Genomic DNA, 20,073 nt, shown 5'->3' with positions numbered 1-20,073 from the left:
AAGTTTGGGGAATGCTCTGTGGACTTAGTTTCTTGTCTACAACAAGGCTTCTCAGAGCCCTTGAAATATTATGTTCAGAATAAAGGTCCAATAAGGGCATTTATACAGTTCACAATCCATTACCCCAAACCCTTGGGATGAGATGTATTTGGAATTCAGAATTTTTCAGATTTCAATAAGGTAATGTGATGAATATGCTATTTATCCCATAGCATCCCCAGCAGAGTGGGACAGGCCCTGTAATCACATATTTCTGCAGAAAAACTTCTGGATAGTCACACTAAGTAAGTTAAATAAAGAATCTGAAAACTTACAGATCAATTTAGGTCAGGTTCTGTCCCTGAGTTATGAAAAAACTTTTGGTTTTCAGGACTTTTTGGACTTCAACATTGTGGATAAAGGATTGTGAACCTGTGTATGAAGCCCCACCAAATATATTTTGGCCACAGAACCCCCCTTTTCCAGGAGCATCCAGTAGGAATAGCATCCCCAGACTCTTGACACCTGAGCTATTGGTCTGCAAAACAACTTTCCCATGGGAGGGAACACACTGTGGCCTCGCCAGGCACTCACATTAGCCTCATCATCTCTGGTGACAACTAGATGAGATGTGGATTCTGATAGCTGAACAAGGAGGTGGAGGTTGAAAGACTGAGCACCCACCAGACACAGCAGATCTGGTTGGGTAGTCATGGTGCTCAGCCTTCAGGTCCTGGGTGGAAAAAAGGGGCATGAGGAAGAGCAGCACTGTGGAAACATGGGCTAGTGTTTTCCTCCTAGCACTCTTCCACATTTTTCAAATTGCTTTAAAAAACTTCACATTTTTCCCTCCCTGATTATTGTTTTCTACTGCAAGGAGTTGCTCTGAGTGTTGCTGAGGGAGAGAGGCAGGCCCAGTGCTGATGTTCACTCTGAGGGCAAGATGCTGGGTCCCTGGGAAGATGGCTTCCTGTTGTTCTGGCATCATTGTTCTAGCCCAGAGTTGAGGTGTGGTTGTGGGGCGCACATGAAGCCAGTGTCCCCTGGGTTAGGAGGAGGATGCTGGATTTCTGGAATATTTCCAGGAAGACTTCCTGCTTTGACAAAAACAACACAAACACAGGAAAAGGGTCTGGGGCCTAAGGGGAGGGAATAATGAACCAGAGTGGAAACTCTGGAATGGAGGCTTGTACAGAGAACAGCCAGGTACAGAGAAGCTTTCCCCTCGCCATCCAGCTATGTTCCTCCGGCCAGCGGAGAGCATTTCTCCACTGAGGTGACAGGTTGGGAGCTGGAAGAGGGGGACCAGTAACTCTTGAACCTTCTCCACCTTCCTCTTATCCACTCTGCACTTAGTGTCATATTTCACTGTAGCCTGGTCCATGGATGGTGAGGGTGGAGAGGGGACAGTGGACCAGTGGCCATTTAGCTAGGGCCTCACGTTTATGAAGGGCCTCAAATACAGACCTTAAATGTGTAGGGTTTTATATCCATCAAAGAGCTACACTCAGCCTCACTCACTGGGATTAGCAGAAAACATGCATCCCAAACTAGTCCCATTACCAGATCACCAGCTGTAGTGTGCTGTAAACTATTATTATTTTCATATGGCTTGTGAATTGCACCATTATGCTGCATTACATGTGTGTATGTATGTGTGTATGGGGGGGTCACAAGCTTTAATTTACTAAGTATAAATATTTGAAATAGACCACAATTTAGTAACTATTTTTTGGCAATTAAAAAACATCAGGAGCCAAAAAATATGGTAGTAAACATATTTTAAAAAATAATAAAATGGAAATAGTCTGGCCCTGTCTTCACATCTGAGAAGGATAAAGGGAACTCCAAGCAGGAGGCTCAGAGTGCTTGTCCCAGCTGGGTGGTTGGACTCAGAGCTTGTAGAGGACAGGGTATTCTGCCAGCCTCTGGGACCTCCTTTCACTGCTCTGGCCAACTCTGGCTTCATCTGCATCACTCTAGCGGCCTCTGCTGGGTTAGGGGTGAAAGGCGACCAAGGATCAGGTGGCGTTCAGAACTCTGGCTGGGAAGCTGGGTGGAATTGCCTAATGGGCAGTGTGAGGGCCTTGGTATCAGAAGGGACTCAAAGAAGATAAGATCTGACGACCTCAAGGCTGTTTATGCCATGCTCCGGTTTAACAAACTTCTGATAGTGGTGCTGAGGATGGGAGGCCAGTCCAGATCCGAAGGCAAGATGGCTGCACCCAGGAAGAGAAATATTCTATTGCTGGGTGGGGATTCATGACTCAATTTCTTCTCTTCTGACTTATTTCTCCATATAGTGACCACCAAAGGGCCTGGCCTCTCTGAGAAGGGCAGCCATCCTCCTCCATACAGCTGGTCATGACCCCTCCGATTTAGAGAGAGAGACCAGGAAGACTTGCTGAGGCCTCCTGGCCACAGCTGAGTTCTGTGACCCAGCTTTTACTAAGGGACCTTGTTCTGAGGACAAGTGGGAGCCTTACCCAGCCAGTTAATGAAAATCCTTCTTCTTGTGCATGTGACATTTATCCCTGTGAGGTAGATGGTAGCGTTCAGGCCCCCAAACCCTTCTTTGAACATAATGGTGACCAAGTGGGTCCCAGTGAGTATTGGGGATAAAAATAACACACGGGAGCTCACAGCTTAGTGCAGCTGCCGTGGCTAGTGACAGAAGCTGGTATCAGGTTATTGAGAAAATAGAGCCTTTTAGGTCTGGCAAAGGCTCACTTCAAACACACAGAGGTTGTCGTCATCATGAGTAAAGCCGTTTATACCCCAACAGCTTGCTTTCCCCCTTCACTCTGTTTCTCATTCAACATTGCAGATGGAAACTTTAAACTGTAGAAAAAGCAGCTGAGTTTCATATGGACTAAGAACACTTATGTGTGAACTTTGGGTCTTAAGTCACTAGTGGTAGCAGCCTCTCCCAGTTCTGCCTGTTTCTCTTGCTTTGTATATTACCCAGGGTTTCTGAAATCATGCCGTTCCTCTACTCATATGCCCGGGTCAGCCCGGGCTGCTTGATGGTACAGGGCCTTGTCACAGTTGTGGATTTCACAGAACGGAGATGGTGGCTCAACCACAAAACGGTGGTTGGCTTTATCAATGGATAGTAAAGAGGAAAACCATATTTATAGTAATTGAAAAAACCTATTTCTGGAGCAGTCTGTATCTAGGAATCAGATTTGCTCAGACTCAGGATTACTACCTTCAATGTACAGGAAACTCCCAAAGATCAACAAGAAAAAAGACCAGAAATCCAATGGAAAAGTGAGCAATGGATAAATTAGGAAATCATAGAAGGGAAATCAGAAGAGCTGGCAAGTTTGTAAAGATATGCTTAACCTTAGAAGCATTCTGAGCGATGCAAATTAAAACATGATATCACTTTGCATCATTAGATTGGCAAAAGTTAGACAAGTCATATATCACTTACCAAGTGTTGGCAAGGATGTGGAGAAAACGGAACCATTGCTGGTGGGAGTATAAACTTGTAGAACAATTCTAGAAGCCATCTGACTCTATTTCATGAATTAAATATGTTATACCCAAAAGGCCAATGATCCCACTCTTGGGTATATTGCTCGCCCAAAACTCTCAAACAGGCCTATAATGGAACATAAACAAGTATATTTGTCAGCAGATTGTGTGTGGAGGCAAACCTGGGTGTCATCCCTGGAGAAATGGAGCAGTGAAATGTGTGGATACATGCTTGGAAGTACTGTGTAGCCACCAGACACAATGAACCAGAGGTACTTAAAGCCACACATCAATCTTAAAAACATGTGTCATGTAAAGAAGAAATACAATAAGATCTATGGTACAATAACATTTACGTAGACTGAAGTCACATCTATCCATAAAAGAGCACTATGTATCTTTTAGGAATACCAATATACCTGTGGACATACATTACACATATTATAGTGAGTGCCCTTTATAGGGTGGGGAGAAAAATAGATGGTTAGGGGAATGAATGGGAAAAAAATAGGAGAGGGCACCTATCTACTAATGACAAAATGATGTACCATCAACTGAAGAGATTTGTCCAACTCTCTGTGCCAGAGACATAAAATAAATTGCTGTCAAAAATCTTCATACAGGGATTTCCCTGGTGGGCCACTGGTTAAGAATCCGCCTGCCAATGCAGGGGACACAGGTTCGATCGCTGGTCTGGGAAGATCCCACATGCTGCAGAGCAACTAAGCCTGTGCACCACAACTACTGAGTCCGCATGCCACAACTACTGAAACCCACGTGCCTAGAGCTGGTGCTCCACAACAAGAGAAGCCACTGCAATGAGAAGCCCGTGCACCACAGTGAAGAGTAGTCCCCGCTCGCTACAACTAGAGAAAGCCCATGCACAGCAACGAAGACCCAACGCAGCCAAAAAAAAAAAAAAAAATTATTAAAAAAAATTTTTTTCATACAGATGGTCAAAAATAAGGGCATCTTGGGCTTCCCTGGTGGTGCAGGGGTCGAGAGTCCGCCTGCCGATGCAGGGGACACGGGTTCGTGCCCCGGTCCGGGAAGATCCCACATGCCGTGGAGCGGCTGGGCCTGTGAGCCATGGCCGCTGAGCCTGCGCATCTGGAGCCTGTGCTCCGCAACGGGAGAGGCCACAACAGTGAGAGGCCCGCGTACCGCAAAAAATAAAAATAAAAAATAAGGGCATCTGGAGCTTCCCCTAATGATTTGAAGAGTTGGTGGCTATATAAAGTTTGGATAGACATTTCAAAGGAAGGACCACAAAGATCATCACAAAATGCTTCAGGCATCTTGGAGGCATTTTAAGGTGACGCAGGGATTGTATGAATGAGAAAGCAGGTAAAGTGTTAGGCCCGCAGGTGACATGCCCAGGGAAGTCATGGAGTGAAATTACAGTGGAAAGTATAGGGAAGATGCACACTGAGGGAAGCCAGAACACAGTGGATCCAGTCCTGTCCTGGGTGAGATGTCTCCTGATGGGCAAACCTCTGGCTCCTGGAATCAGTCTATGCAGAGACGGGGCAGTGAGCAGGATTTGTTTGACTAAAGGAATCTTCATGGAGACCTCATATCTATGGGGTCCTTAAAGGCAGTCTTTGGAGAAGCACATAAGGAAAGCAAATGATTGGCCTGAAAGCAAGGTGATAGAAAAATGAAGGAAGGCACTCTGACCCCAGGTTAGTGCTACATGTGGGGAAAGAAAGGGAGCAATTTAAGAAGCAGGTGAAATTTGTAAAAACTTATTTGTCTCAATGCAATGTGGTAACCTGGACCAGAAAAAGGACATAAGTACACAAAAATCTGAACAATGTCTGAATTTACGTTTATAGTACTAATGTTAATTTCTTAGTTTTGTTTTAGATTTTTTTTTTTTTGGTGGTACGCGGGCCTCTCACTGTTGTGGCCTCTCCCGTTGCGGAGCACAGGCTCCAGACACGCAGGCTCACCGGCCACGGCTCATGGGCCCAGCCGCTCCGCAGCATGTGGGATCTTCCCGGACCGGGGCACGAACCCGTGTCTCCTGCATCGGCAGACAGACTCTCAACCACTGCGCCACCAGGGAAGCCCAATTTCTTAGTTTTGACAAGTGGATCATTCTTAGGTGTATGTAAGGTGTTAATATTAGGGCAAGGTGAGTGAAGTTCAGACAGGAACTCTCTCTTTGCAAATTTTCTGTAAATCTAAAATTATTTCAAAATAAAATTTTTTAAAAGGTAAAAGCTCCAGTCCAAAGGCATTTAAAATGAAATGGAAATAAGTAAATATATCAATCAGGTATATATTATATCTAAGATGTATGCATACATATGTGTTTATATGCACATATATATGTGCATATATATGTGTTTATAAAGGTGTGAATTTTAAAGTTCGGGAGAATTTACACCAATATGTTATTAACTCTAGGTCATATTATAACTAGGATGTGGATGCTATAGGTTATTGATTCTTTTCTTTATAGTTTTTTGTATTGTCTGAATATTTTAAAATAAAAATGTGTAAATGTTATAATTATGAGAAAAATACCTCATCTGGGTCTGCCTGAAAGAACAGGGTGCCAGGCACAGAAACTTCCCTGGATGTCTTGCACAGATTCCAACCCCCACTGGGTCCCAGGCTCCATTTCTCCCAGGGCCAGGTTTGAGCAAATCTGCAGATGAGCAGCCTTCCTCTCCCTCTGCGAGGTCATCGGTGAAAATGCGTGGTCCTGTGGGTGTTCAGGGAGAAGCACTGATACTCTTATTGGTGGTCAGAGAGCTATGAGCATGTTCACATTCTGCCTGTTACTGGGCATGTGTGGGATGCAGAGTGTGGACTGTATGTATAGACTGATAGTGTTTATTCCTCCTTTCTCTCTCTTTTTTTTTAACATCTTTATTGGAGTATAATTGCTTTGCAATGGCGTGTTAGTTTCTGCTGTATAACAAAGTTAATCAGCTATACATATACATACATCCCCATATCTCCTCCCTCTTGCGTCTTCCTCCCACCCTCCCTATCCCACCCCTCCAGGTGGACATAAAGCACAGAGCTGATCTCCTTGTGCTATGTGGCTGCTTCCCACTAGCTATCTATTTTACATTTGGTAGTGTATATATATATATATATATATATATATATATATATCCATGCCACTCTCTTACTTCGTCCCAGCTTACCCTTCCCCCTCCCCATGCCCTCAAGTCCATTTTCTATGTCTGCGTCTTTATTCCTGTCCTCCCCCTACATTATTCAGAACCTTTCTTTTTTTTTTTATGATTCCATATATATGTGTTAGCATATGGTATTTGTTTTTCTCTTTCTGACTTACTTCACTCTGTTTGACAGTCTCTAGGTCCATCCACCTTGCTACAAATAACTCAATTTTGTTTCTTTTTATGGCTGAGTAATATTCCATTGTATATATGTGCCACATCTTCTTTATCCATTCATCTGTCGATGGACACTTAAGTTACTTCCATGTCCTGGCTCTTGTAAATAGAGCTGCAATGAACATTGTGGTACATGACTCCTTTTTTTTTTTTTTTTTTGTGGTATGTGGGCCTCTCACTGTTGTGGCTTCTCCCGTTGTGGAGCACAGGCTCCGGACGCGCAGACTCAGCGGCCATGGCTCACAGACCCAGCCGCTCCGCGGCATGTGGGATCTTCCCGGACCGGGACACGAACCCGTGTCCCCTGCATCAGCAGGTGGACTCTCAACCACTGTGCCACCAGGGAAGCCCCATGACTCTTTTTGAATTATGGTTTTCTCAGGGTATATGCCCAGTAGCGGGATTGCTGGGTCATATGGTAGTTCTATTTTTAGTTTTTTGAGGAACCTCCATACTGTTCTCCATTGTGGCTGTATCAATTTACATTCCCACCAACAGTGCAAGAGCGTTCCCTTTTCTCCACACCCTCTCCAGAATTTATTGTTTCTAGATTTTTTGATGATGGCCATTGTGACCAGTGTGAGGTGATACCTCATTGTAGTTTGCATTTGTAGAAATGCATTGATTTGCATTTCTCTAATGATTAGTGGTGTTGAGCATCCTTTCATGTGTTTGTTGGCAATCTGTATATCTTATTTGGAGAAATGTCTATTTAGGTCTTCTGCCCATTTTTGGAGTGGGTTGTTTGTTTTTTTGATATTGAGCTGCATGAGCTGCGTGTATATTTTGGAGATTAATCCTTTGTCCACTGATTCGTTTGCAAATATTTCCTGCCATTCTGAGGGTCGTCTTTTCATCTTGTTTATGGTTTCCTTTGCTGTGCAAAAGTTTTTAAGTTACATTAGGTCCCATTTATTTATTTTCGGTTTTATTTCCATTTCTCTAGGAGGTGGGTCAAAAAGGACATAGAGTGTTCTGCCTATGTTTTTCTCTAAGAGTTTTATAATGTCTGGCCTTACATTTAGGTCTTTAATCCATTTTGAGTTTATTTTTGTGTATGGTGTTAGGAAGTGTTCTAATTTCATTCTTTTACATGTAGCTGTCCAGTTTTCCCAGCACCACTTATTGAAGAAGCTGTCTTTTCTCCATTGTATATTCTTGCCTCCTTTGTCAAAGATAAGTTGACCATATGTGTATGGGTTTACCTCTGGGCTTTGTATCCTGTTCCATTGATCTATATTTCTCTTTTTGTGCCAGTACCATACTGTCTTGATTACTGTATCTTTATAGTATAGTCTGAAGTCATGTAGCCTGATTCCTCCAGCTCTGTTTTTCTTTCTCAGGATTGCTTTGGCCATTCGGGGTCTTCTGTATTTCCATACAAATTGTGAAATTTTTTGTTTTAGTTCTGTGAAAAATGCCATTGGTAATTTGATAGGGATTGCATTGAATCTGTAGATTGCTTTGGGTAGTATAGTCATTTTCACAGCGTTGATTCTTCCAATCCAAAAACATGGTATATCTCTCCATCTGTTTGTATCATCTTTATTTTCTTTCCTCAGTGTCTTATAGTTTTCTGCATACAGGTCTTTTGTGTCCTTATGTAGGTTTATTCCTAGGTATTTTATTCTTTTAGTTGCAGTGGTAAATGGGATTGTTTCCTTAATTTCTCTTTCAGATGTTTCGTCGTTAGTGTATAGGAATGTAAGGGATTTCTGTGCATTAATTTTGTATCCTGCTACTTTACCAAATTCATTGATTAGCTCAAGTAGTTTTCTGGTACCATCTTTAGGATTCTCTATGTATAGTATCATGTCATCTGCAAACAGTGACAGTTTTACTTCATCTTTTCTGATTGGATTCCTTTTATTTTTTTTTCTTCTCTGATTGCTGTGGCTAAAACTTTCAAAACTGTGTTGAATAATAGTGGTAATAGTGGGCAACCTTGTCTTCTTCCTGATCTTAGTGGAAATGCTTTCAGTTTTTCACCATTGAGAACGATGTTGGCTGTGGGTTTGTCATATATGGCCTTTATTATGTTGAGGTAAGTTCCCTCTATGCCTACTTTGTGGAAGGTTTTTATCTTCCTTTCTCTTTTGATCTTTAGTATTTCTTAATTACAAAAGTAATTAATAGATGTGCCCTCTAACAAATTTAGAAAATATGAATGTGTAAGTAAAAAAGTAGAAATCCCCCATATATGGCTCAAGCACGTTTTCAAAAATAGACTTTTTTAAAGAAAAGTTTTAAATTTACAACAAAATTGAGTGGAAGGTACAGAGATTTCCCATATACTCCCTACTCCAGTATCAACATCCCCCACCAGAGCGGTATATTTGTTACAATTGATGAACCTGTGCTGACACATCGCAATCACCCAAAGTCCATAGTTGACATTAGGGTTCACTCTTGGTGTTGTACATTCTACGGGTTTTGACAAATGTATAGTGACATATATTCACCATTTTCATATCATACAGCGTAATTTCACTGCCCTAAATATCCTCTGTGCTCCACCGATTCATTTCTCCCTTGAAATTTTTCATATCAGTAAATGTATATATTTGTCATTCCTTTGAATGGTTACATAGTATTCCATTGAATGATGTACCATAATGTAGGCATTTTCTAAGCCTCTGCTAATACAAATGCATCTATGCACATACTTGCACCTGTATCTTGGGCAGTCATGCTATTTCTGTGGGAGAGATTCTTTCCGTGGGACTATTGAGTCACACATTTACAATTTTGAAAGAAATCGCCCTGTAAAGGCATTCGTTCATTCAACAAATATTTATTGGGTACTATTTTGCATCAGACATTTATGAGACCCTAGGAATTCAGCTATGAATAAAACAGACAGAGTTCCTAGTAGAGGACGTTATCACTAAACAAATAATCACACAAACCAATATTATTGCAATTGTAACTTCTCTGAAAGAAAAGAAAAGTTTGTTGGAGAATGTAGACAGAGGAACCTAATTTATACTGGGGGTTCAGAGACAGCCTCCATCAGGCTGAGAATTCAAGGATGAATAAGAATAGGAAGAGTGGGGGTCCGGGAGATAAATGGGAGATAAGGGGCCTTCCAGACAAAGGGAAGGCCTGTTTGGAGGCCCTGAGGTGGACAGTGTGCTGAGTTGGAGGAACATGAGGGCCAGTGTCAGGGAAATAATCCAGAAGCGAGGCTAAGGAGGAAGGCTGGGCCAGGCCGTGCTTGGTCCTCTAGGCTGCCTGATTTACAGTCTCCCTAACAGAGCAGGAAGGGTTCCATTTCCTGTACCTTTGAGACCAGCAATGCTTAGAGGTGTTTTCTTCCCTCCACTCTATTACTGTGTGAACATTCCTTGATTGTGGCCATGCCTTGATTTTCAATACGAGTCTTTTTGAGAAGTGTGTAACAGCTCACGTTGAGATTGCCAGATTCAAAATACACTTCAAAAATGTACTTCACAAAGTTAACCAAATTCCCCAAATCCCTGTGCATCTCAGCATATTTATTCTATTTTAGGACTTAAAGTATGAGAGAAATTTCCTGTTTCTGTAAAACCAATCTGTTCATCTAAAGCAAATCATACTTGTTCCATTCAGCTCACGTTCCAGAAGCTCTCTCTGGGGGTCCTGGATCCTGCCTTGTTCCAGCCAATGAAATGCAAGACTTGTGTGGGAGGAAGAGTGCTGGGCAGCTGGCCTTTTCGAGTCACGCTTTCAAGTTCCACTCTTGTTACTGCAGGTGCTGCTGTCAAATACAGGCGTCCCAGTCTGTGTGTCCCCTCTGGGCTCCCACAGCATCCTGGGATAAACCTGTCATTGCAAGGTCCACACTGTTATTTAATCTTTCCTATTGGTGCTCAGTAAGTGTTTATGGAACAGATATATTGCATTAGCCGAAGGTAGAAAACATCTAAATCATGGTGTATCATTTAATGGAATACTATGCAAGCATCAAAAAGGACGGGGTAGATATATATTTACTGATGTAGAAAGATGTCCATGAGCTACTAGGTGAAAAAAGCAAGTTACAGAACACAAATAGTACAGCCTTCTTTTTCTTTTTTAAAATTGTACACACACATATATACTTACATATATGGAAGACGTTTATGTTTTTATTTATACATTTCTGTATTGTCTGAATTTATTACAGTGCACAGATGTGAGTTTTGTAATTAAAATGAATAAAGGAATGGATGAACAAGGGACTTTTTAGGATTTTCAGAGGGGTGAACGGAAAAGAAAACTCACTCTTTAGGTTCCTCTCCCTGACCTATTTACCAAGTCTGAGACTTGTTCTTTCAACTTCTGTTTGAATAGTATTTTTTTAAAAAATTACTAAAAGGGACTTCTCTGGTGGCACAGTAGTTAAGAATCTGCCTGCCAATGCAGGGGACATGGGTTCAAGCCCTGGTCTGGGAAGATCCCACATGCCGCGGAGCAACTAAGCCTGTGTGCCACAACTACGGAGCCTGTGTTCTAGAGCCCGAGTCACAACTATTGAGCCCGCGTGCTACAACTACTGAAGCTCGCATGCCTAGAGCCCATGCTCTGCAACAAGAGAAGCTACTGCAATGAGAAGCCCACGCACAGCCAAAAAGAGTAGCCGCCGCTCACCACAACTAGAGAAAGTCCACGCGAAGCAATGAAGACCCAACGCAGGCAAAAATAAATAAATAAAATAAACTAAAATTTTTTTAAATTACTAACGGGTGTTTATAATATAATAAGTAAAAAACAGGCTCAGAAAATCTGAGAAAAAATTTGTATATGTATAGAAAAAGGTCTCAGAGCAAACTGCTTATAGAGCTATCCCTGAGTATGGGGTGGATTAAGGGAAACATTTATTTCTATTGCTTGAATATTTTGCAATATGTATATATTTCTTTTATATATATAATAATAAAGGGTTAATTTCCTTTTTTTTTTTTTTTACTATTTCCGTACTTCCTTTTCATTCAAGATTTATTCATTCATCCAGTAAATATTTACTGAGCAACCGCTATCAGCCTGACACAGTGCTAGAAGTTTTTCTTCACTTTTTAAAGTAAAAAAGAATTTTTTTTAATTTAGCCATTCTAGTAAGTGGCACCTAACTTTTTTAGTTTTGATTTGCACTTCCCTAATAACTAATGAGGCTGATCATCTTTTCATGTGCTTATTGACCATTTGTATGACTCCTTTAGAGAAATGTCTATTCAAATCCTTTGCCTTATTTTTTTTTTTTTTTTTTTGGCCACACTGCATGATTTGTGGGATTTTAGTTCCCTGACCAGGGATCAAACCTGGGCCCTCCACAGTGAGAGCGCCGAGTCCCAACCCACTGGACCTCCTGGGAATTCCCCAGAGGATTTTCTTCTTAAGTAGCTCATGGTCTAGTGGAGAAGACTCATAAGAAAACAGTGCGATGTGAGAAGATGTATAACACTAAGTGTTATGGGGGTCTCCATCTGCCAGGAGAGTCAAAGAATGACCAGGGAGCGTTTCGCAGAGGAAATGGTGCTTATGCTCAGTCTTAAAGAATGAGGAGGTGGTTGCCATTTGGACAAGGTGAGGAAGGGTATTCCACAGGAAGAGAATACCTTGTATGAAAACACCTTTTATAAAAATCTAGAGGAGTGGGCTTCCCTGGTGGCGCAGTGGTTGAGAATCTGCCTGCTAATGCAGGGGACACGGGTTCGAGCCCTGGTCTGGGAAGATCCCACATGCCGCGGAGCAACTGGGCCTGTGAGCCACAACTGAGTCTGCGCATCTGGAGCCTGTGCTCCGCAACAGGAGAGGCCACGGTAGTGAGAGGCCCGCACACCGCGATGAAGAGTGGCCCCTGCTTGCCACAACTAGAGAAAGCCCTTGCACAGAAATGAAGACCCAACACAACCAAAAATAAATAAATTAATTAATTTAAAAAAAAATCTAGAGGAGTGAAAGAGGCTATCCTGCTCATGAACATTAAATTGGTCAGTGTGGTGGAGACACAGAGGATATGGGAAGAAGATGGGCTGGAGAAAGACACCCTAGGAAGAGTAAGAAGCCTCTGAAGAACCTTGTGTGAGCTATAGAGCAGCTATATAGCTGCCCATTTAATAATTGAATAAACTGAGTCACAGAAAGGCTAAATGACTTGCCCAAGTCCACATTACAAGAGGAGGCCAAGCTGCAACATAGTTCTAGGGTTTTTATGCTTCAGGCTACAGTGCTTCCTGGGCCAGGCCCTATCCTTGAGAGCGTTCTGATGTTCTGGCTTGAACCACTCCAAGTTGTTAGCAAAGAAGAACAGGCCAACATCACAGTAGGCTCTGACCACACTGGCCACACACTTGGCACACCCTTGTACCAGAAGCCACAGGAGAGCTTTCTCTAAGAGAGCTTTTCCTAGAAAATGACATATGCACACTCAATCTTGAAGTTGGTGGATACCCCTCAGAAATGATGGAGGAGGCAGCTTCCTGGAAACCAGCTGTCCTGGGGAGCCACGTTCCATTCTTGCTGCCAGCATGTAAGTGGTACTTAGGCCACTTGTTCCCACCCAAGCCAGAGACCCATGGATGTAGCAGTTGCTCAGATCCAGAGCTTGATGATGCTGCACAGGCTCTGAAATCAGAAAGAGGTATTTCTCACACTCACTCTAATGGTTAAAATGAAAAGACTGACAATTCCATGTGTTGACAAGGACATGGAGAAACTAAATGATTTGGCAGTATTTAATAATGTTAAATATATTCCTACCTAAGAAAAATGTTCATGATAGTATTATTCAAAATGACCTAAAACTGGAAACAACCTAAATATTTATCAACAGGAGAATGGATAAATAAATTAGGTGGTATATTCATAAAATCATATACTATTCAGCAATAAAAAGGAACAAACTCCTGATACATACAACAATGTGGATAGATCTTAGACGTACTGTATTGAGCAAAAGAAGCCAGAAACAAGAGTATGATTCCATTCATATGAAGTTCAAGAATAGGGATCAAGAATTTGATTTTGAAGTTCTAATCAAATCTATGAGGATAGAAGTCAGAATATTGGTTACCTTGGAAGTTAGAGGGAGTGGGTATTTGCTGGAAAGGGGCATAAAGGAATGGAAGTGCTCTGATTTTGATCTGGGTGGTGGCCACATGGGTATATGTATATTAAGTATATGTAAGGGACAGTGCAATACAGTACTGTGAGAGACAGAGGGAGAGGGAGAGGCAGAGAAGTCAGTCTTTTTTTTTTTTTAATAAAGAATGGAGACTTTTTTAAAATTAATTAATTAATTAATTAATTTTTGCTGTTTTGGGTCTTCATTTCTGTGGGAGGGCTTTCTCTAATTGTGGCAAGCGTGGGCCACTCTTCATTGCAATGCACAGGCCTCTCACTATCGCGGCCTCTCTTTTTGTGGAGCACAGGCTCCAGACGCGCAGGCTCAGTAGTTGTGGTTCACGGGCTCAGTTGCTCCGCGGCATGTGGGATCTTCCCAGACCAGGGCTCGAACCCGTGTCCCCTGCATTAGCAGGAAGATTCTCAACCACTGCACCACCAGGGAAGCCCCGAGAAGTCTCGATTCTAGTTCCTAGTTCTACTACTGTGGCTTCTGGGCAAGTTACTTAACATTTATGATTCCCTTGTCTCATCCATAAAATGGGGATAACAGTATCCCTCTCACAGGGTAGTTCTTAAATTAAATTTTTATTTTTATTTTATTTTGGTAAGAACACTTAACATGAGATCTACTCTCTTCAGAGATTTTTAAGTGTGTAGTACAATACTGTTAATTATAGTCATGATGCTATACAGCAGATCTAGAACTTATTCATTTTGCATTACTGAAGCCTTAAACCTATTGATTAGCAGCTCTTCATTTTCCCCTACAGCCTGCCTCTGGCAAGCACTGTTCTGCTTTCTGCTTCTATGAGTTTCACTATTTAAATTCCTTATATAAGTAGAATCATAGAGTATTTGTCCTTCTGTAACTGACTTATTTCACTTAGTATAATGTCCTCAAGACTCCACCATGTTGTCAAATGTTTTTAGGATTTCCTTCTTTTTTTTTTTCCTTTTTTATTTTTTTGCAGTATGCGGGCCTCTCACTGTGTGGCCTCTCCCGTTGCGGAGCACAGGCTCCAGACACGCAGGCTCAGCGGCCATGGCTCACAGGCCTAGCCGCTCTGCGGCATGTGGGATCTTCCTGGACCGGGGCACGAACCCGTGTCCCCTGCATTGGCAGGCGGACTCTCAACCACTGCGCCACCAGGGAAACCCAGGATTTCCTTCTTTTTTAAGGCTGAATAATATTCCATTGTATATATGTACCACATATTCTTTATCCATTCATCCTTTAACGGACGTTTAGATTGTTTCCACATCTTGACTATTGTGAACAGTGCTGCAGTGAACATGGCAGTGCTAATATCTCTTTGAGATTCTGATTTCAATTCTTTTGGATAGATACCCAGGAGTGGGATTGCTAGATCATGTGGCAGTTCTATTTTTAATTTTTGAGGAACCTCCACACTGCTTTCCATAGTGGCTGCACCATTTTGCATTCCCACGAACAATGTACAAGGGGTCTAATTTTACATCCTTGCCAACACTTTTTTGCCTCAGGTAATTTTAAGAGTCGAATGAGATAATGCACAAAACTCTCTTAGTCCAAGAGCCTGAAAAAAAAAAAACTGAGTTTGGCAAAAGTTATTCTCACTGTTGCTTCTCATCCACCACTTACCCCACCAAGAACAGGTCCCTGAAGCCTCACCCCCACCAAAAATAATTCATCACTGGGTTGTGTCAGATCCCCAGGCAGTGCTCCCAAGCCGCACAGCACTAAATGTTGTCACGCTTGCATTATCCATGAAGCTCCAGTGACTAGAAAGAAGTTTCATTGAGTTCTGAACAGGAAGCAGCAGTGGCAGCTGATAATCTGTGACCTGAATATAGCTATCCATTATCTCACTGTGGTTTCTTGTTTCCCTGACAGAGGAAACGCCTACGACTTTCTTGAAGTTATTCTAAACACTTGGTTCCTTGTTTAGCTCTGGCAGGATAATGTTACCCCTGGGCACTCCTATGCTTTGGGCTGTGGCCTCCCTGCCAGCCTGGAGGTCCCAGCTCAGTAGCCAACCTGTGGGGTAACTGTCCCCTTTGCTTGGGAGGGTGCTGACAGGAGCAAAAGGGGAAAGAGGCCAACAGTATCTCTAGCCGTTGGAACAGAAAAATAAAACAAAACAAGAAAGATTTACCACAATATCCCCTTTTTGTTCCTCTTTAAGAAACCAGCCAGGCAGAACTGGCTGGGAGGGAGGGTGTCACCAGTTTCTTCTCATCACCACTAGTTTCTGAAATGCTCTCCATCTCCAGTTGCTTCTCTCTGGTTCTGTTCTTCTCAGGGAAGTAAATCTGTCCTCCTGGTGAGTCCGCCCTCCAGTAAGGAGCAGAGCCGATGCCAAGCTTCAGACTTGAGCAGGAAAGCCCTGTTGAATCTTGTCCTTGTAAAACTCAGAGCCCAGGAGGCTCTGGGACAAATTGCAAATGAGGCAAAGTTTGCCTTTGGCTTCTCATCCCCCTGGCTGTCCCCTGACCAGCCTGTTCTCAACCAAAGCTTTTATGATACCGACTCACTTATCACTGCATCTGAGGGATCATTCATTCTGAAGAGTTAAGGATTTCAGGTGTTACCTCTCTCAGGAGTGCTTATATTTTAAAAGAGACCTTGAGATAGTAATGCTTAAATCAAAGGACTACATCTCTGACATCTGGGGAGCTGTGTTTGGTGGGGAGGGGAAGGCCTTTAGGCTTTTTGCACCATTCCTAGTAGTTCTGCTTCTCTGATTAAACACTGACTGATACAGGCATTAAGAAGAAAACCAGAGACTTCCCCGGCGGTGCAGTTGTTAAGAATCCATCTGTCAATGCATGGGACATGGGTTCGAGCCCTGGTCTGGGAAGATCTCACATGCCGTGGAGCAACTAAGCCCGTGCGCCACAACTACTGAGCCTGCACTCTAGAGTCCGTGAGCCACAACTACTGAGCCCATGTGCCACATCTATTGAAGCCTGCACGCCTAGAGCCCGTGCTCCGCAACAAGAGAAGCCACCGCAATGAGGAGCCCGTGCACCGCAACGAAGAGTAGCCCCCACTCACTGCAACTAGAGAAAGCCTGCATGCGGCAACAAAGACCCAACACAGCCAAAAAAAAAATAAATCAATCAATAAATAAAATAAATTTATAAAAAAAAGAAGTTTATTATAAAGATTTGACATTTTGCAATTGTGGGAGCTGGTTAAACAGCTTGTATGTGACTGTTGTGTATGCTTCTGGTGCTGGGCCTGAAGTCAGGGGGGCAGGTGGTCAGGAAGAGTAGCTAGACATGAAGTATGGGAGAACAAAGTCAAACTGGAACTTGCAAAAAAAAATGTGGTGCCCACAGGGTGAATTGGAAGCTGTGTTAGTCTCTTACTGGGTCCTTTGTCATGGAGCTAAACATACATTTGGCCCAGGAGTTGAAAAGTCTGAAGGATGAGATTTGGTGGGAACCAAAGGAGTTGTGGGCCTAACTGCTAATCCCAGGGCCAACAAGGTGAGCCAGCAGAACTGAGACAATGTGTGTGAGTTACAACAGTGCCTGATTCTACACCTGAGCATAAACATGGGTGTTTTGCTTCTTCTCTCCAGACATTGTGCAAATGTTCTTGTGGGCAACCCTAGCCCAGAACCAGACAAGGAAAGCAATTCTGAAAAACATAGTTCGAACATTTAGCTAAGTTGACATAGTACAAATCTACCATGATTCCTTTCTATATTTGCCAAACCTTCTTCAATTAGCTGTATTACTTTAATAACCAAGAAATAAAACTTTAAAGAGTCCCTAAAATATTCAAATGTCTAATAAATATATGAAAAGGTACTCAATTCACTAACAAGCAGGAAAATGCAAATGAAAAGCACGATAGGATATCCTTACACACCCACCAAAATGGCCAAAATGAAAATGACAGACAACACTAAGTGTTAGTGAGAATATGAGCAACTGGAACTCTCATTCATTTCTCATGGGAGTGTAAATTGGTACAACTACTTTGGAAAACTGCTTGGCAATATCTGCCGTAGTTGAACATATGTGTACCCTATGGTTAGCAATCACATTTCTAGAAATACATATGTTCAACAAAAGACACGTATAAGAATATTCACAGCGGCACTATTTGTAATAGCTAAAAATGAGGAGCAATTCAAATGTCCACCAACAATAGAATAGATAAATAATCCACGGTGAATTCACATAATCCACTATCCAACAATGAGATAACTACATACAACAATAAGGGTGAATATCACAAATATAACATTAGGTGGAAGAAATCAAACACAAAAGAATACATAGTTATAATTCCATTTATGTCAAGTTCAAAAACAGGAAAAATTAATCTATGCATTTAATCTATGAATAGGGATTTCCTTTCAGTGATTAGTAGCTACAATGGGGTCAAAAGAGGGCTTCTGAGGTGCTAGTGATGTTCTGTTTCTTCATTTAGGTTTTGGATACATAGCAATGTTTGGCTTTTGAAAATTTATAGAGCTGTATATTTATGATGTGTGCACATTTCTGTATATATGTTATACTTCCACAAAAAGTTTAAAAAATTAGTAATCCCTGGTTTAGGGAACTAAGGATAACTACTCTTATTATATCACAAGTTGAGAGGATCAAATTCCACAATGTATATTACACTGCTTGGGGAAAAAAAGAACCTGACGAATATGCAGACACAGGAATAAGGAGAGAAAATAGAATATTTAATTTGGGTTGGTACCTTTAAAAAAATTGTGGTAAAATTTCTGCAACATAAAATTCACCACTTTATAATTTTTTAAAGGGAATGTGTGTGGTTGTGTGTGTAGCAGGGGAGGTACTGGTTAGCGGGAGGTGGGAAGGAAAGATAGGTTTCCTGAGTTCTTATTGTGACAAGCATTTGCTCTGCTTGCTAAGCTAAGGTCTTGTGACCAAACAGGGAAATGTCACTGCCCCCTGAAGTCAGTCCTTTTGTTGGCTACGGGTGACTCTCCAACCCCCTGAAGCCAGGCTGGACCAGATGACAGGAGTGACTGTAAGTTCTAGAAATGCTACTGAATCCAGGTCCCACTCTGTTCCCTCTAGTCCCACAACACACATTCAGCCTCAGCTGTGACTACCTCTGTCCCCAAAGCTTCCTTCTTCATTAAGCAGTCATGAGAAAGATTGGGATTACAAGTTCAGCAAGGGCTTTAAGTGGCAGTCCCAGGACAGCAGTGGTAGCATTCATTTTGCTGTCCACAGTGATGACATGTCTGCACTTCTAGGCTCACTGGGGCAGCTGGTTTTTTATTTGGCTCCAACACTGGCACCAGCACCATTTGGAGAGGAAAGGCACTCACAGCTCCTAAATACCTACACTGGAGCAGAGGCCAAGGATCCCAGAAAAATCTGTCCCTTACAGTACCCCTGGAGAGAATTAATTGAGTGCTTACTGTGTGCTTGGCATGACACTCCCAGGAAGACATCTGAGCCTCTCGGACACCAGCAGAGGGCCTGGGACTCAGCCAACGTTCCCTGACCTAGAGCTTTTTAAGGGGAAGAGAAATCTGGATCAATTACTGTGGGTCACTCATTATCCCTCTTCCTAGAAGCCTAACCAACCCCAGACTTTATTCTACTAAAATCAGGTTAAAATGAACACCACACACATGTATGTAAAGAGAAGTCTGGAAGGACAATAGCAGAGGTTACCTTTGAGTCCTGGTGTGGAGTTGATACCTCTCTCTTCTTTGTACTTTTTAAGGTAGCGTATGTAATACTTAAGCACACGGCCTTCAGAGAGCAAACACTTGTGTTCAAATCTCAGCCTTGCTGTGTACTAGCTGCGTGACTTTGGGCAATTTACTTCACCTGTATGAACTTTAATCTTCTTATCTGTAAAAGGGAATGAAAATAAACCTGCTTCATAGGGATATTATGAAGTGTGAATGAAATGATGCACATTAAGTGCTTTAATACTGTGTCTTATGCAGAGAAAACACTCCATAAATGGGAACTGTTATTGTTATATTTCTATACTGTTCGATTTTTTTTCAACAAACACATATTTTTAAAATAAAAACAGTAAAGTTTTTTTTTGTTTTTTGTTTTTGTTTTTAAAGAAAAGAAGAATAAGGATAGCTGTTAGGGGAAGAGAGTTTGTAAGATTGTAAGAGGGCACGTGGAGACTTAGTGG

The 20,073-nt window shown here is 42.1% G+C and overlaps 1 protein-coding gene and 1 long non-coding RNA gene across 12 annotated transcripts in view; one reads left to right on the top strand and one right to left on the bottom strand.

Annotated features, from left to right (window-relative positions):
• Positions 1–18,327, top strand: part of PLAU (plasminogen activator, urokinase) — a 40,544-nt gene extending 22,217 nt beyond the window's left edge. For 5 of the 10 annotated variants that reach the window (XM_073793423.1, XM_073793427.1, XM_073793426.1 and 2 more), the window contains one exon: positions 10,434–11,737. In XM_073793423.1, the coding sequence (XP_073649524.1) occupies positions 10,434–10,700 (267 nt within the window). In that variant the 3' untranslated portion in view covers positions 10,701–11,737. Of the gene's footprint in view, positions 1–10,433; positions 11,738–16,672 lie in introns of those variants that run through there. The other 5 variants (XR_012326589.1, XM_073793428.1, XM_073793422.1 and 2 more) reach the window with 5 other exon arrangements.
• Positions 18,314–20,073, bottom strand: part of LOC141276674 (uncharacterized) — a 34,614-nt gene continuing 32,854 nt past the window's right edge. For both annotated transcript variants that reach the window (XR_012326591.1, XR_012326590.1), the window contains exons 3-4: positions 19,590–19,772; positions 18,314–19,423 (exon numbers count right to left, since the gene is read on the bottom strand). This is a non-coding gene — a long non-coding RNA (uncharacterized lncRNA). The remainder of the gene's footprint in view (positions 19,424–19,589; positions 19,773–20,073) is intronic.

This window comes from Tursiops truncatus, chromosome 16 (assembly GCF_011762595.2).
Source record: "Tursiops truncatus isolate mTurTru1 chromosome 16, mTurTru1.mat.Y, whole genome shotgun sequence".
Classification (NCBI taxonomy): Eukaryota; Metazoa; Chordata; class Mammalia; order Artiodactyla; family Delphinidae; genus Tursiops; species Tursiops truncatus.
The sequence above is the reverse complement of the archived record's forward strand: the minus strand, read 5'-3'. Positions and strand labels throughout refer to the sequence as shown.